The 17,887-nt window shown below is 36.4% G+C and overlaps 1 protein-coding gene and 2 pseudogenes across 1 annotated transcript; 2 read left to right on the top strand and 1 right to left on the bottom strand.

Moving 5' to 3' along the window:
* The first annotated feature begins 391 nt into the window (after nucleotides 1–391).
* On the top strand, nucleotides 392–3,995 carry LOC120119486 (BTB/POZ and MATH domain-containing protein 3-like). The gene is made up of 4 exons (XM_039139302.1): nucleotides 392–1,010; nucleotides 1,796–2,144; nucleotides 2,760–3,036; nucleotides 3,529–3,995. Exons 1-4 carry the CDS (start codon nucleotides 619–621, stop codon nucleotides 3,741–3,743), a joined length of 1,233 nt encoding a protein of 410 aa, XP_038995233.1. The 5' UTR covers nucleotides 392–618; the 3' UTR covers nucleotides 3,744–3,995.
* A 717-nt stretch (nucleotides 3,996–4,712) lies between these two features.
* LOC120119487 lies at nucleotides 4,713–7,062 on the bottom strand (annotated as a pseudogene).
* Nucleotides 7,061–17,884, top strand: LOC120119310 (annotated as a pseudogene).
* The last annotated feature ends 3 nt before the right edge of the window (nucleotides 17,885–17,887 follow it).

Raw genomic sequence — 17,887 nt, 5'->3', positions numbered from 1 at the left:
TTGATGATAATATAGAGACATCCACTTTTTTTTTTAACACACTTATATATTTTATTATTTATCAGTTTAACGGCATCAAATTTTTTTAATACTTTCATCATATTATAATCGAAATGTTTTATAATATTTAATAGTCTAAAATTCAATCAAATTACTTATTATGATCTTATATATATTGATCATATTATTATTTTAAATCATATTAGTTAAATTGAATGAGCCGAATGAATAACTTAAATATTTTTATTAAGTGAGTTTTAAATTGATTAGTATTAGATAAAAATTGTAGATTGAAATGTTAAATATAAATATTTTTAATTATTTATTTTTTACATAATAAAACTTGCCACTATTTTTTTTAAATGTATATAGCTTAAACAAATGGCTGGTAACCAACCCAGAAACTCCTAGTAGGAAAAAAGTGGAAAAAGAATATCAAAGAAATCCCTTTTACATTTCCTCTCCGGTCATTTAATCACCGCCGCCTCCGGTGCTGCTGCCGCCACCACAATCGTCGTCCCCTGCCCTTAACCAGTTCAATTACACATTTTATCATCACAATTTCTCCAAATTTACCAAAGAAATTAAATTACTAGGGTTAGGGTTTTGGGGAACTTGATGAAAAGAAGAAAGAATAGTAACATGGAAGGTTTCAAGGACTCGGTATCCAGGTCGGTGAGCGAGACGGTGAACGGGTCACACCAATTCACGATCGAGGGTTATTCGTTGGCGAAAGGGATGGGTCCCGGGAAATGTATATCCAGCGATGTTTTTACCGTCGGAGGTTACGATTGGGCGATTTACTTTTATCCCGACGGTAAAAATCCGGAGGATAGTGCGATGTATGTTTCGGTTTTCATTGCGCTGGCCAGTGAAGGTACCGATGTTCGAGCACTTTTCGAGCTCACCCTTGTTGACCAGAGCGGGAAAGGGAAGCATAAGGTTCATAGTCACTTTGATAGAGCTTTGGAGAGTGGGCCTTATACATTGAAGTACAGAGGAAGCATGTGGTAAGAGTTTTGAGATATAGAATTTAGGGGTTATTTTATGTTCTTTTTAAAACTCTAGTTATATCTATGTTGGGAGAATGAATCTGATAATTTATTTGGCACCCGTTGTTTTTAGTTATATTGTGATTATTAATCGGATATATGCGTAGTTGAATTCGGATAGAAAAGGTGATTTAGAAATTTGTTCATCACTGTTGAATTCACGGTCGTGTTTAAGGTATGTGTTGATAGGATACTAATTGTATTGTATAGATCTTTGACACTTGCACATTTGAGTTATGTTGTGGCTCTTTTTTCCCGCAAGGCCTGTTCAATAGGGGATATGAAATGTGGGTGCTGTTTTAGGACATGGAAATTGGGAAGCATTGATAGGTTACATTTACGGAAAATCCTCTTATATAACTTTTGAGGATCTAAGCATTACTCTGAAATTTATTTAAGGTGTCTGAGAATTATGAACTCATATAAGTTAAAAACCACATAGAAGCTGTTAGTATAACAGAAGTGAACCTGGGACTAGAACCGATGAGGCAATGAATGAAACAAGGAAATGAAGGAACGCTTGTTTGTCATTTCCATGTAATTTCACTTTAAATGTTATATGCTCAGTTGTGTTGTTGAAACATGTGCATGTTATATCAACAAGCATCTAATTTTCTCTACATTTTAGTTTAATATTCTTTCCGTGGGATGTTCAATTTTTACAATCACATAACTTGTACATTCCCAGGTCATATTTTGATAAGGTATTGATTTTTACCTTCTTTATCCCACACATTCATCAGGGGCTACAAGCGATTCTATAGAAGAACAACTTTAGAAAGTTCTGACTACATAAAGGACGATTGCCTAATCATGAACTGCACCGTTGGAGTAGTTAGAACTTGCCTCGAGGGGCCAAAACTTTCTTCTATTCCTGTACCACCATCAGATATGGGTCAGAATCTTAGAGCTTTGCTAGAGTCTGAAAATGGTTGTGATATAATTTTTCAAGTTGGAGACGAGGCATTTAAAGCGCATAAGTTGATCCTTGCTGCACGCTCGCCTGTTTTTAAAGCACAGTTTTTTGGTCTTGTTGGGGACCCTAACTTGGATAAAGTACTAGTGAAGAATTTTGAGCCTTCTATCTTCAAGGTGATTCTTCCTTTTACTTTCTTTTGAACATTGAGGAATGAACCTACAATTGAGTATGTTGCATAAGCAAGCCCTGGAATTAATGTACTTCATAATTTGTTGAATTAAATATTAGTCAAAAAAATTGCGGTTCTTGTATTTTCCTGGATGTTAAGATCCAAAAGTAAACTGACCATATTGGTTGGTTGAATCGGGAATTGGTAGCCTGCCCTTCCCGGTACATATAACCAAGTCTTTCGAGCTGGAAGAAGGGAAAGCCTGTATAAAATGGTTTTGAACTTATTTTTTTAATGGAAAAAATTATAGATGATAATATTTGAACATTTAACTAGAATTTATATTGAAACCTGTACCCTTTAGTATTAAATAGTTGTTATGCTTAATACTTATATAATAACATTTTTTAATATTTTAAATTTCTTTTTAAATGCAACCAGTCTTTTCAACCGGTCTTACCTTTTGGACTGGTGACTGGGGGGTTCTTACTGTTTGTAATACGGTCTTGTTTTTTAAACCATTGCCAAGTACAGATACTTGTTATCTGGTTGTGCTTTTTCATTTATTGGTCAATCAAAGTGAACGAGAATTCATACTTACCCTTGTCTATTCTTCCAGGCAATGCTCTTATTTATTTATACCGACAAGCTTCCTGATGTACGAGAAATTACAGACTCAACATCTATTTGTGCATCTACCAACATGGTGCAACATCTTTTGGCTGCTGCTGATCTGTATAATTTAGATAGACTCAAAGTGTTGTGTGAGGCAAAATTGTGCGAAGAACTTAATGCTGACACGGTGGCAACAACCCTTGCACTTGCTGAGCAGCACCACTGTGCACAACTGAAGGCCATATGTTTGAAATTTGCGGCAACTCCAGCTAACTTGGGAGGTGCGTGTTCATAGATACTATCGGTGCAAATTCCTGGTTACTTGGTTTTTGTATTGTTTGCACTTCAGAAGCCTTTTCGTGCTTTCCCGATACGTCCGACTCTAGATGGATGCTTATATTTCAATTTTCAAGTACCAAGCCGTCTTGTAGGTTGATGCACCCTTCACCCTCAAGCAGGTTTGGTACTTGAAATTTGTAGGTAAAAAAACTGTTATGCGAAATGCTGAGAAACAGATTAGAGCACACTATTCTTGTGGTCAAAATTTTTCAAAGCATACTTCAAAATTTTGTTCATATTAATGTTATTTTTATTTGGACGACCAGTTAATTATTTGCCTCTTGAAGTTGATTCTTTTGCAAGTACATATTTTTTACTTAAGCTTGGCCTATCAATTGTTGACCACTTGTTCATTTGTTTGTTCTGGGGTCAATGGAAAGCATTTACCCATCATGGTGGCACATAAACTAATGTACATTCCCAATGTTTTGCAGCGGTAATGCAATCGGAAGGCTTCAGGCACTTGGAGGAATCTTGCCCATCTTTGTTGTCAGAGCTGTTGAAGGCCTTCGCATCCAGTGAGGAGAGCGGAAGCCTGCTGTCAAGTCGGAAGAGGAGTGCCAGCAGTGTCTACGGGATGGATCTTGCAGCAGAAGGCTCTGCTGTAGAATCAGTGAATCCTAATGGCAGGCGAGTTCGGAGACATTGACTGCGAAGGTAAGTGTATTTTCAGTGTTTCCGGGACATAAAATCGAAAATGTATCTACATGGTTGACTTGTTAGTTATAACTTTAAATGGAGTTTTGGTACTGTGTATAAATGAAACTATGTTTTCTTGAGGTGGAAATGTATTTTATCCTGGCTTATGGGGCAACTGAATAAAAAGCTAATCCAAAGAAAATTGAGGCATTTCAAGTGATTTAGGTTGGATTCAAAATAAATAAATATGAAGTTAATTTGACAGGTAACTCTATTTAAATTTTTATCATGTTTGATGATGTAAATTATAATATAATACTCTAAAATATTCTCTCATTGATTTTTTAATTGTCAAATTTTTTTAAACTTTCAACATGATAATTTTGAATGTTATAAACGATTAAATTTTTAGAATATATATAGTTAAAACTACCTGATTGAAGGTTTTTTAAATATATTTTTATCCATAATAAATTTTAAATAATTAAAAATTAAAAAAGTTGATCAAATAAATATATTTAATAAGATAGAAGAAATATTAATTCTTATAATATTAATAATCAAATCAAACTTGTAGGATATTTTGAAGTTATAGGTACGGCGTAGTCGTGTAAATGGTCAAACACTGAACTTGTTATAACGATTCTATATTGAAGTGGTTGTGTAATTATGGAGAATTTTTTCTTTCAAACTTTAAAATATAAATGAAAGAGAGATTTTGAGGGTTAAAATGAAGGAAATTGATTGTCGTAAGTTTTGTTTGAAAAGGAGACTCGTAGTTGTATAGATATAACTTAGATCAGAATTTAACTTCACCTATTCATTGAATATTTGTATTAAATTTTATATTTAAATGCATTCTTTAATATCAAAATAATGATCTGACAGTTAAAGCTACAAGTTTAGAGTTGTAAAAAATAGATTTAAGATATTGATTAAAACCATGTCAGTAAAAGTGGAAAATTTTAGATACTGGAATTGTAGACAATGCCCAAAAAAAAAATGCTAATGCCATGAATTCTAGTTGGATCGAGGCGTGGCCCATTCGACTCGCAGGATGAGGTTGTCGTAACCGTAACCATTGACGGCTCTTTGAGCATCCTCTGTTTACAAAGTTGACAAAACCGAACCCTCGACTCGCACCCGTCTTCTGACCCATAGCAACATACACGCGAGTTACAGCACCAAACGGCCGGAATAGCTCGAGCAAGTTGGGCTCCCTGGTATCCTCCGATAAGTTTGTTACCCTCACCGAGTTTTCATCGTTCCTACGTCTCATATCCGATCCAGCAGTTCTCTCAGCACCTGCTCTCATGCTTGGCGGGACATAAGCTCCCTTACTGGATCCAGAAGCAGCCACAGAGGTCTCGGATGCCGCAGGCTTATCGACAAAGGTTTCAACCGGAGCAGCAAGATCTTTGTATGGACATTTAGAAGTCCAGTGATCACCTTTCTTACCGCATGTCCGGCACACCATGAGAACAGTACCTCCTTTGCTGAGCTGAGCCAAGATGTCCCCTGCTACCTTCATTTCTTCCGGTTTGGAACCAGTATAAACAACATCCTAATTTACAGCTATTTCAACTACAAACATCTTTCAACAATTCCAACTCAGTTAGAGATACATTACATCAGTACATGGTCTGCAATCATAGATACAAGCAAACGTCCCTGAATGTTGGTTATGGCCTCGGCACGAAACTGATTTCTGGGTTTCGTGATTCAACAATTGAATTCCAGCAAAACACAATGCTATTGGTGGCCTCACGACCAGTGCCCATGAAACGCCAGCCATATGCTTACCTCTTATATTGTGTTAACTTGTCAGTCGTATGCTTGGGTGAGAATTCAGTTTTGCAAGAAGAAATCAAGACCAAGATTGAGCATATGAAGACAGACAGACAAGATGTTTGGATGGCAACAAGTTCGAAAGCTTATGTCGTGGTCAGCTTGAGAATACATTTCACGGTGACAAAAAGCCAGTTATGTGATTGGCTAACTGATCACCACAACCACATGAATCCAACAAAACTCCGTTCTTATGTTATTCGGATTCTTTATTTTTCTCAAGTATAAACTTCCCATTTATAGTCGGATGCGAACATGACCTTTCGAAGAATAGATACATGCACACTCGCAATTCCATATACAAATGCATACTATTTCTTATTCAATAAAATCATAATTCTACCTTTTAATTCTCCGACAATACTATTCGCTTAATCTCAAGCATCATCTCTATCAAATTTGTTCATGGGAATGATTCAAATTTCTTATCCAATACAACTTTCAATTTAGTATATTATAATTTTACATCCTATAGCAATTTAACAACAAAATAAATATAACAATCAATCATCCCAAATCCAACATTTCAACCTCCATATATTCATTTTCACTGCATACCTGGATCGGATTTTGGTTACCACCTAAAAAGTATCCTAAAAGTTATCATAAAATTACTCATGGAACATTCTTAGAAATTATTATTAATTGTGTAATTACGTTTTAGGTTTCAATCCGACACAATGTATCAGCTTTAATTATAATCGAAATTTGTGTAGATATTTAGAGTAAAAATTATAATATTTAAAGTTAAAACCCGCCGCAAATTAACCATAGATTCCCCGCCGCGAGCAGGACTACCGATCCGAAACAACTGCTTTAGATATGAACTAGCTTACTATCCGCATTAAAATTGAGTATTACTACGTAAATTTGAATCCAAATTAAAGAAATTATTTGTCAGATGCTCGAAATCCAATAAATATCCTAATTTAGTAATAAATGAAGTTAAAGAAATCAGATTCAGAATCCATTATCGAAGTCGGATAATGAACATTTGAATCAGAATTCAGATAAATATATTGTCGATAGTAATTAAAATACCATTCAAATTAAAAAATATATATATATATATTAAATATAAACAAATATACAATTCAGCATTAGAATAAAAAGGGAAAAGAATGAGAATCGAACCAGGAGGTCTAGGACGTTCGAGGATGATTTCTTCAGTGGAAACCATGGTGAGCCGACTCCCAACATCTTCACGCACCGAGCCGCCGAATTTCTCCCAATTCCTTTTCTCCAACGCCCGTTTATTAAAGCGGGCCTTCGCCAGTTTCCGGACTCGGGTCGTCTTCGTTATTTTCACCTTATTGACTTCATCGTTAAACTTGCATTCGATCACTTTTTTTATCCCGTTTTCATCGGGTCCGATTACTTCCTTGGGAGATAACAGAATCCAGATCGTCGTCTTCTTCTAGCTCTCCCCATCGGAGCTTGCTCGGTTAGGATTGATTCAGGTCGGATCTGTCGAACGCCATGTTTGAGAGCTGCATGTTTCAAGGAGACGAAGTAGATAAATATAGGAGGAAAAGGCTTCGGTTTTTATAGTATTGTGTCGTTCGATGTTCGTGTAAAATGGGCCGTTTGAATACCACAATATGACATTCAATTCGATTTTAAGAGATGTATTATTTATACATTAATTTTTTTTTAATTATAGTATTAAATATATTTATTTGAATTATACGTTTGAGTCGTTAAAATGTAATCGTATAATGATGTGGATATATATATTTTTTTCCGACAATGATATATATTAATTTAATACCCAAAACAATATCAGTTTAGGTACTAAAATCCAATATATATTTATTTTATGATTTTTAGTTTTGTTTTGTTGCAGGAGGATCGGTGGAATCTGTGGTTTGGTAAAGTTTGGTAGATGTTTGTTGAAAATAGAAATGAGTAAATTCACTTTAGTCATTGCACTTTAGGGTATTTTCAAAGATTAGTCCCTAAGTTTCAACTATAAATACCCTAGCTCATTTAGTTTCAAAATCATCCCAAATCCCAAATCATTTCTTTCTCTCAATACTAGAGAGTTTCTTGTGAGTAGTGAGTGTTTTGTAAACACCTGTAAATTTTCTCTCTTAGTAAAAGATCTGTAGCAGTCGAGAGACGTAAGCACAATTGATTGAACTTCGTTATCAATTTTCGAGTATTCTTTTTCCGCTTTTATTTCGCATTCTTACTAATCTGGTTATAGGAAAATTACTTGTTTACTCGTTTATTTCCCAATAACTGGTATCAGAGCTTTTGGTTGTAAATTTTGTCAATTTTTACGATATTACTATTCATTACTATTCACCTGAATAGTGAATTCGTGAATAGTAAAAATTTTGTCAGCGATACGAATTTATCGACGGAGGTGTTCTAATACACGGTGGTTCTCAAGAATTGTCAGAAACAATCCAAACGAAGCCAGATTCGAGTGGAAGCGATGGCTACAGACGAAGGGAAAGTGAAAATTGAAAAGTTCGATGGTGAGGACTTTGGCTTTTGGAAGATGAAGATTGAATATTTTCTGTACCAGAAAAATCTATATCAACATCTCCCAGGAAATCAACCAGAGGGCATGAAGAATGGAGACTGAGCTCTTCTCGACAGACAAGCCCTCGGAGTTATCCGACTTACGTTATCCCGCAATGTTGCTTTCAACATAGCAAAGGAAAAGACCACGGCGGGTCTTATGGCGGCTCTCTCTAGTATGTATGAGAAGCCATCAGCCTCAAACAAAGTTCACTTGATGAGGCGATTATTCAATTTGCAGATGGCGGAAGGGGAATGAGTGGCTCAACACCTAAATGAACTCAACACAATCACAACTCAGTTGAGTTCCGTGGAAATTGAATTCGATGATGAAGTTCGAGCTTTAATTCTCTTATCATCTCTACCAGACAGTTGGAATGCTACTGTTACAGCAATCAGCAGCTCGTCGGGAAACAACAAATTAAAATTTGACGATGTTCAGGATCTGGTACTGAGCGAAGAAATTCGACGGAGAGAATCGGGTGAAGCATCAACCTCCTCAGCCTTGCACACAGAGTCCAGAGGGAGAACTTCAGAAAGAAATTCAAATCGTGGTAGATTCAAATCCAGAAGGGAAAAATAAAGAACGGGGAAGAAAGATTTTACCTGTTATAACTGCGGCAAAAAATGTCACTTTAAAAGAGATTGCCGAGCACCGAAGAAAAATATCGGCGTACAAGAATCTACCAACATGACAGATGAGACAGGTGATGCCATGATTCTAAACGTCAACAGTCCGATTAAATCATGGATCTTGGATTCATGGGCATCTTTCCACTCCACCCCATGCTGAGAAATCATGGAGAACTATGTCAGTGGTGATTTTGGGAAGGTTCATCTAGCTAATGATGAAACCTTGAAGATTGTCGGAAGAGGAGACATCCGACTAAAGCTGCCAAACCAGACCACTTGGACGCTGAAAGGTGTGAGACATATTCCTGGCCTAAAAAGAAATTTGATTTCCGTAGGACAGCTTGATGGAGAAGGTTATAGTACAACCTTTTTAGGCTGTGAATGGAAGATTACAAAAGGAGCACTCGTCATTGCTCATGGTAAGAAGACTGATACTCTCTATGTAACCTCAAACTTAGAGAATATCATTGAGTAGCAGATGCTGATGGAAAATCAAACCTATGGCACCAAAGGCTTGACCATATGAGCGAGAAAGGGATGAAAACACTTTTGTCAAAAGGGAAGCTGCCGGATCTAAAGAATGTAGATGTCGGACTATGCGAGGATTCCATCTTTGACAAACAAAAGAAAGTCAGTTTTGCAAAGATTGGTAAGACACCCAAGGCTAAAAAGTTAGAGTTGGTTCATACTGATGTATGGGGACCATTTCCAGTTCCATCTCTTGTAGGCTCATTATATTATGTCACCTTCATCGATGATTCTACAAGGAAGGTGTGAGTTTATTTTCTGAAGAAAAAATCAGAAGTCGTTGATACCTTCAGAAAATGTAAGGCCACGGTGAAAAATGAGACTGGTCTGAAAGTCAAGCGGTTGAGGTCTGATAATGGAGGAGAGTACAAAAATCGTAGATTCAGAGAATTTTACGCAAACAATGAGATCAAGATGGAGACAACAGTTCCCATGACACTGCAACAGAATGGCATAGCAGAGCGCATGAACAGAACTCTGAATAAACGTGCCAGAAGCATGATGATACATGTCGGATTGCCCAAATTTCTATGGGCTGAAGCTATCAACACTGCAACTTACCTGATCAACCGTAGGCCCTCAGTTCCTTTGGATGGCAGAATACCAGAGGAAGTTTGAAGCAAGAAAGAAATAAACCTTTCACACTTAAGAGTGTTTGGTTGTATTTCTTATGTATACATAGACTCTGCTGAAAGAAGTAAACTTGATGCTAACTATAACAAATGTGCCTTTGTTGGTTATGGCGGTGATGAGTTCGGTTACCAGTTTTGGGACTACGAAAATCGAAAGATCATCAGAAGCAGAGATGTCATTTTCAATGAGAATGTGATGTAAAAAGACAGGTCAACTGTAGAATCAAGTAGCTCCAATACCGAAGCTGAAACAAAAGAATTTGCTGAGTTCGAGGAGATTTCTAGAAATGATGTTCAGATCAATCCTGAAGCAGTTCAAGAAGAACCAGGCACACTAGAACTGAGACGCTCCTCCAGAATTCCTAAATCAACCCAACGGTATTCTCCTTCTTTGCACTACTTATTGCTGACTGACAATGATGAACCAGAGTGTTATGATGAAGCAATGAAAGTGGAGGATTCAGTCAAGTCAGAGTCTTCCATGAAAGATGAGATGGACCCGCTTATGTCAAATCAGACGTAGGAATTAGCTGAATTACCACCAGGCAAGAAACCGCTCCACAACAAGTGGATTTACAGGATCAAGGAAGAGCACGATGGGAGCAAATGCTACAAAGCGAGATTGGTTGTCAAAGGTTTTCAATAAAAAGAAGGTATTGACTACAATGAAATTTTCTCTCCAGTCGTGATGATGTCTACAATCAGACTGGTATTGAAAATTTTAGTTGTAGAGAATTTACATCTTGAGCAGTTAGATGTAAAGACATCTTTCCTTCATGGTGATTTTGAGGAAGAAATCTATATGAGACAACCAGAAGGCTTCATAGAGGCATACAAGAAAAACATGGTATGCAGGTTGAAGAAGAGCTTGTATGATTTAAAACAAGCTCCTAGACAGTGGTACAAGAAGTTCGATAGCTTCATGGGTAGCAATGGTTTTACCAAATGCCAAGCAGATCATTGTTGCTACATCAAGCGGTTCGACAATAGCTTCATTATTTTATTGTTGTACGTTGATGACATGCCCGTTGCATGCTCAAACATGCAAGAGATTATACACTTGAAGAAAAAATTGTCGAAGCAGTTTGCTATGAAGGATCTGGGCGCTGCAAAGCAGATTCTTGGGATGAGGATCAAGAGAGACACAAAGTTGGGGACTTTGATGTTATTATAGGCTGAGTACATAAACAAATTACTCTCCAGGTTCAACATGCAAGATGTTAAACCAGTAAGTACACCTTTAGGTGTTCATTTTAGACTCTTCAAAGAACAGTAACCAAAGACGGAGGAAGAACGTGCACACATGGTGAAGGTGTTGTATGCCTCAGCAATTGGAAGTCTAATGTATGTCATGGTTTGTACCAGACCAGATATTGCTCAAGCAGTGGGAGCTGTTAGAAGGTACATGAATAATTCAGGCAAGGTACACTGGGAAACAGTCAAATGGATCCTCATATATCTGCGGGGTACTACAAACAAAGCACTTTGTTTCAAAGGTGGAGATACGATACTGACAGGCTATGTAGATGCTGACTTAGCCGGAAATATTGACATCAGAAGGAGCACTACAAGGTATGTCTATACTCTAGGAGGAACTGCAGTGAGTTGGGTTTCTCAACTACAGAAGATAGTTGCTCTCTCCACAATTGAAGCAGAATATGTCGCTGTTACGGAAGCCAGCAAGGAGATGGTTTGGCTCCAAAGTTTATTGGAAGAGTTAGGCAAGAAACAAGAAAACAATGTCTTGTATTGCGACAGTCAAAGTGCTATCCATCTAGCAAAGAATTCGTCTTTTCATTCCAGGGCGAAACACATACAATTGAGATATCATTTTATCCGATCTCTTCTGGAAGATGAGATTTTGAAACTTGAAAAGATTAGTATAGCTAATAATCCGACAGACATGTTGACAAAGACGGTGACTACAAACTGAAGTTGTGTTAAGCTTCAGTTGACATGCTAGAATAACAAGACCATAAATATTGCTGCATTGATCGAGGTGTGAAGACAGATTAAAATCAGTCTTCAAGTGAGAGATTGTTAAAAGTTAGTTTCAAAGTTTGGCAACTAACTTTGAAAAATGTTTTTTAAAATTTGATAAATATTTTTTTGAAAAATGTTTTTCAAAGTTTGGTAAAGTTAGATAGATGTTTGTTGAAAATAGGAATGAGTAAATTCACTTTAGTCATTGCACTTTATGGTATTTTCAAATATTAGTTCCTAAGTTTCAACTATAAATATCTTAACTCATTTAATTTTAAAATCATCCCAAATGTCAAATCATTTCTTTCTCCCAATACTAGAAAGTTTCTTGTGAGTAGTGAGTGTTTTGTAAACATCTGTAAATTTTCTCTTACAAAAATATTTACAACAGTCCGGAGACGTAATCACAATTGGCTGAACTCCGTTATCAATTTTTCGAGTATTATTTTTTCGTTTTCATTTTACATTCTTACTAATCTGGTTATAAAAAAATTAATTGTTTACTCGTTTATTTTCCGACAGATACGAGTCAACTTTAGATGTGTTGTCGTCGTTGATAACGAAACGGAGTCGTGCCGATAAGAGCAATAAAGGGTATTACTTGAAAGTACTTTTTTTTTGTTTTGTTTTTGATTGAGTTGTTTTTCAAAAATTTTCTTTTTACGAGCTTGGAATCAAGCCGTTTTCGTTTAATGGGTTTCAGATTTTGGAATTGGAAGATGCGATTTCTGAGTTGAAAATCATCCATGTTGCTGGCACTAAGGGAAAGGTATTGGAAATTTTCTTTCCCTGAATCTCTCTCTCTTTCTAAAAATAGGGACTTTAAGAATTTTTTTCCCGTTGCTTTTCTTAGTATGCTGCATTTGTCTATAATTTCGGCTAATTTTCGAGTAGCTTACATTATTTTTTGGTCACATTGTGCTCCAACTATTTTGGAGTCCAGTTAGGTTGACCCTCTGAAGTGGGAAAATGCTCCCAAGCAGTGATTTAAATTGCAGTTGTGGTTGGGTTTATCGTGATTATGGCAATAGCAGGTGATATTGCGGTCATTGCAATGGTTTCGGATGGAACCTTTACAGCTACATAACGGCCGCTATTCCAATAGCGTACTGCTATTTAAATCCCTGCTCCCAACACCTATTTTGTCCATTAAACTTGAAACCGAGACTTGCATAAGGGGTACTGAGCTCCTTACTGCTCGGCTTAGGCATTAGTGCTATTTTTGTCTAGCTGGCTTCAGTGAAACATATTTCTTCTATCTTGTTTGTAAACTGCATGTGAGTTGTTGTACTGATTCTTTCTTCATTTGGTAAATTGAAAAGGGATCAACATGCACGTTTGCAGAATCTATATTACGTAATTGTGGGTTTCGAACTGGACTTTTCACGTCTCCACACGTTATAGTTGTTTGCGATAGGTTTCGTTTGGATGGGTTAGTGTTCAAATTTGCTAGTATGTCTGTTTGATTCATTGTATATTGGTAGTTAAGTTATCATATATGTTTTTTTAGTTTGGCATTTTCTAGAATCTGGCGAACCACTGTTACCTATAAGTAATTATAATTTTAGGTATAAATAGTTCTGTAACTTTCTTGTCTTTCCTGGCTGCTTCAGTGTGGAAATATGTGAGGAGAAATTTATGGAATATTTCTGGTGGTGCTATGATAAGCTGAAGGTATGTCTGCAGTAGTGTTTCGCACTGATTTTTTACGAACTTCTGTTCGGGTCTTCTGCAATTATACACGGCCTTATTTTACATTATTTACCGGGTTTTGTTGACCATTACTATTTATCATTGAACAAACAGTGTTGTCTTTCATTTTGGCTTTTCCCTCGAACAATGTGTTTAATCCTGTTGACCTTTTTGTTCATTGATTTGCAGGAAAAAACCAGTGATGATGTACCAATGCCTACATACTTTCGGTTCCTGGCCTTGCTCGCCTTTAAGATATTTTCAGCAGAGAAAGTTTGATCTGTGTTACGATCCTTATTTACAAAGCTGTTTTCCCGTATCGCTTCTTCCATTTCATAAGCATCCTCTGCTAGTGAAGCAAAAATAAATATTACCTTTAAATAGTCTATGCAGGTCGATGTTGCTATTCTGGAGGTTGGTTTGGGTGGAAGGGCCGATGCAACTAATGTGGTATGTTTCCTAATTTAGTTCACAAATACGCTACATGTCTGCCAAGCAAAGTGCATCATTTGTGGCCACCGTGGTGCTGAAATATAATGCCAGTACTTATCTTTTTCCAATTTTTTTCAACATGTGTTGGTTTTTTCAGGTTCAAGTACCTATTGTGTGTGGTGTATCTTCCCTCGGGTATGATCATATGGAGATTCTTGGTTAGTGTTATATATATTACATCAGATAATTTCTATTAGATAACGGTCTATAAAATATCTCTCATAAATGTATCGTAGTTAATATAAATGACAGATAGCTTTTTGAAATTGCTGAATAAGATCTTTGAGAGACAAAGTTGAATTTTAATTTGAATTGCATTATTTTTAAAATCATGTAGTAAATTCATAACATCAATGATTTTCTTGAACCTCATGTTGGAAACTATATTTTCATTACATCTTTGAGGTTTCATTATCTGGAGCACTTGAAGTTTTAATCTTAAAATAGAGAAAATCTAAATTATGCAGAATTAAGTGAAAGTAGAGTTAGATCTTTTTTAGTGTTGTCTACATGGTAGTCAAAATGCCGTACCGATATTGGCCCTACCGGTTGAACTAGTCTTAAACTGGTACCAAGTAGTTTAAGTTCCGTACGGTCAAATTTTTGGTTGTCTATCTGCTTCCTCGATTTAGACTATGAAATCTGCTTAGTGTCCCTATACCAACTTTCTGAGCTACGAGAAATAGTTGTGAATTGTGTCATTTGATGAATCCGTATATCAGCTACTGCTTTCAGAATAATTTAAGTTAATGCTAAAGATTTTGCTTTCTTTTGTTTTCTGGATGGCCATAAACAGGAAATACTCTGGTGGAAATTGCTGCGGCAAAGGCTGGTATATTTAAGGTGTTTTTACTTTTAGAACTATATTGATTTAAAGCATATGATAAGAGTCTATCTCCGTGTCGTAACATAATTTAAATCTATCTCCAATTTTTGTTTGTACCTTTTCAAATGCAGCATGAGATACTGGCCTTTACCGTACCTCAACCTGATGAGGCAATGCATGTGCTTGAAGAGAAAGCTTCAAAGTTGAATGTAAGTTGCATAACACTTTCATTTCCAAGTTCCCTTAAAAAAGATATACACGACTCAATTTGTATTCAAATTCTGGATTTCGCGTTGTTTGAGTGGACATAAGCTATGCTAGTCTGAAGCGATTATGTTCTTCATAGGTAAAACTTCAAGTGGCGAATCCGATAGACGCAAGTTCGCTCAATGATCTAAAGCTTGCACTTGATGGCGAACATCAATATTTAAATGCCGGTCTTGCCGTTGCACTGTGTACTGCTTGGCTTCAGAGGACTGGTCATCCTATCAACAATTTCAATCAAACAGTGGGTTCTATTTATTACACTTTATCTGCATTCCAGCTACTGTTTGCTTAAACGTTACTTGTTTCCTCGGAATAGGGTCCATTACCTGAACCGTTTATTAAGGGCATAACAACAGCAAGTTTACAAGGGCGGGCTCAGATTGTCCGTGATCAGTTTACCGACATTGAAAGCATTGGAGATCTAGTTTTTTATTTGGATGGAGCTCACAGTCCTAAAAGTATGGAAGTTTGTGCGAGGTGGTTTTCTCTTTGCACTAAGGATGACAGTCACCAAACAAACTTGAATTCTGAGGCACAGCGGCAGACGTACAAAAGATCTGAGGATACTGTGCAGGTAGACCAGCCTGCTTTGTTCCACAATAAATTTTCACAATTTTTAAAATTTATATGTAAAAGAGAGTATTTTATCCTTATGGTTTTCGTGTTGTCGATGATATTCTCATAACTTGTATATTTTGTCTCATTATTTCCAATATTTAAGCTTTTCTACTTTAGTATGGTGCTGGCTTGTATTTTGCTTATGAGTTTATAGGATTAAGGATAATCTAAACCTAGGAGGGCATTGGGTTTTCGGAAAGCTTTTGTTGTCGATGATATTCTCATAACTTGTATATTTTGTCTCATTATTTCCAATATTTAAGCTTTTCTACTTTAGTATGGTGCTGGCTTGTATTTTGCTTATGAGTTTATAGGATTAAGGATAATCTAAACCTAGGAGGGTATTGGGTTTTCTGAAAGCTTTAGAACTCCAAAGTTGACAGTTGAATTTATAAAACTCTCGAGGTGAGAATAAACTATATTTTGATTATTCCTTGAACTATAAACTGTTCACATTTTTCTAATATATATGCATGTTCATCTAATTTATATTTTTTGTGCTTGGCTTTATGATGAATTTCTGATCTTCAAGCTGTGAAGTGTAAACTAGATTCTGGCTGCATCCTGCTGATGATGGACTAAAGTTTTTGAGATTTATTTGCAGATTCTGCTGTTCAATTGTATATCGGTTCGAGATCCACAGTTGCTTCTGCCACGCTTGATGTGTACATGTGCTAGCCATGGTAATTGGGCGAGTTAGAGGCCTGTTTAGATGTGTTTTCTTGGATAGGATTTTATATCCTTGTGATGGAAAGCGTCATAGATGCATTTGAAGTTTATGAAAAACCGGTATTTAAGGGGAATGTTTATGTTCAAGTGCTTTAATCCTATGTTTCCCTGATGTAGTCTAAATGAATATGTTCGATTTTTTTTTCTAAAGTTTTTCCATATATTTGGATGGTTCTTGGAGAGTTATATCTTCATACTCATGTCTGGATATATGTTCGACATGGATGTCTGACATGGGTTACTTTAAGAAAAATTTATATTCTTTGTTCATTGGATTGAATAAAAGGTAAGACTGATCTTGACAAGAAGAAACTTCATATCAGGAAGCTTTCCTGGACAGAAATTTATATCTTATGTTTCTTACAATCTGTTCATCATTATTTCAGGTGTCCGTCTCGACAAGGCTCTCTTCGTTCCGAACATATCAGTGTATCACAAGGTTGTATCTCATAAATTACCTACGGTTGATCCTCAAGTCGATTTGTCATGGCAATTTGGTCTTCAAAGAGTGTTGGAAAACCTTATGCAGAGTGCGCAATCCTTTCGTCATAAAAAGTTTTCTTTCCCTATATTTTTATTTCTAATGTTCGGTTCAATTTATGATGATTGTTTCCTTCATATACTAGGAGAGGAAGCCAGTAACATGGATCAAGTTTGCGAAGAAGTGAAAGACGATACGGGAACGAGCGCTGGGTGTTGTAAAAACAGTTTGGTCTTTTCTTCTCTACCATCGGCTATAAAGTGGCTCAGAGATACTGCCCAGAAGGATCGGTTTGTTCGATTTCAGGTAATGCTTGAGATTTTAAGCTCGCCGTTGCCAATATTTGCCTGCCTTTTGTATATAACAAGGTTAGAGTACTTCAGATGGAGTTCATGGCTATATTACTTTAGAGTACTTAACGGATTTTAACTGTTTTTTTTAGTTGTTGATGATTGTTTCTCGTAAAACCTCGTGGGTTTTTAGATCAGGGCTATGCATGTATCGAGCAATTGAGCGACTCTTGTTCCTCCGAAACATTAGGTTTTTTTAATCAAAAAGTACCTGATCGATGAATGTTGAACTTGGCGAAGATTACAATTTGTGTTCGACAAGTATAAATGTTTTATATGTTTTTTTTTCCTCCCGTGTAGTCATACTCCATTTATACTCATTTTATCAGATCTTATCAACTAAGTATACAAGTCGTGGTTCGGTTGCAACTTTTTCTTTAATGCTTATGACTGACTTCTCGTGTTTCTCTTGGGGTTTCTGGTTCCCTTTTTCTGGTTGATTAGGTTCTTGTCACCGGTTCCTTGTATCTCGTCGGTGATGTCTTGAGATTAATCAAGAAGTGAGGCCGAATCTCTCCCTATTCGATCCTTCTTCCGACATCA

The sequence above is a fragment of the Hibiscus syriacus genome, unplaced genomic scaffold, assembly GCF_006381635.1.
Source record: "Hibiscus syriacus cultivar Baekdansim isolate YM2019G1 unplaced genomic scaffold, ASM638163v2 tig00110332_pilon, whole genome shotgun sequence".
In the NCBI taxonomy this organism is placed as follows: domain Eukaryota; kingdom Viridiplantae; phylum Streptophyta; class Magnoliopsida; order Malvales; family Malvaceae; genus Hibiscus; species Hibiscus syriacus.
The sequence above is the reverse complement of the archived record's forward strand: the minus strand, read 5'-3'. Positions and strand labels throughout refer to the sequence as shown.

Excerpts from the sequence above, each read along its gene's own strand:
- LOC120119486 (XM_039139302.1), top strand. The coding sequence starts at position 619 with ATGAAAAGAAGAAAGAATAGTAACATGGAAGGTTTCAAGGACTCGGTA. Across the intron at positions 1,011-1,795 it reads AAGTACAGAGGAAGCATGTG|GGGCTACAAGCGATTCTATA; the intron begins GTAAGAGTTTTG and ends CACATTCATCAG. Across the intron at positions 2,145-2,759 it reads TTGAGCCTTCTATCTTCAAG|GCAATGCTCTTATTTATTTA; the intron begins GTGATTCTTCCT and ends CTATTCTTCCAG.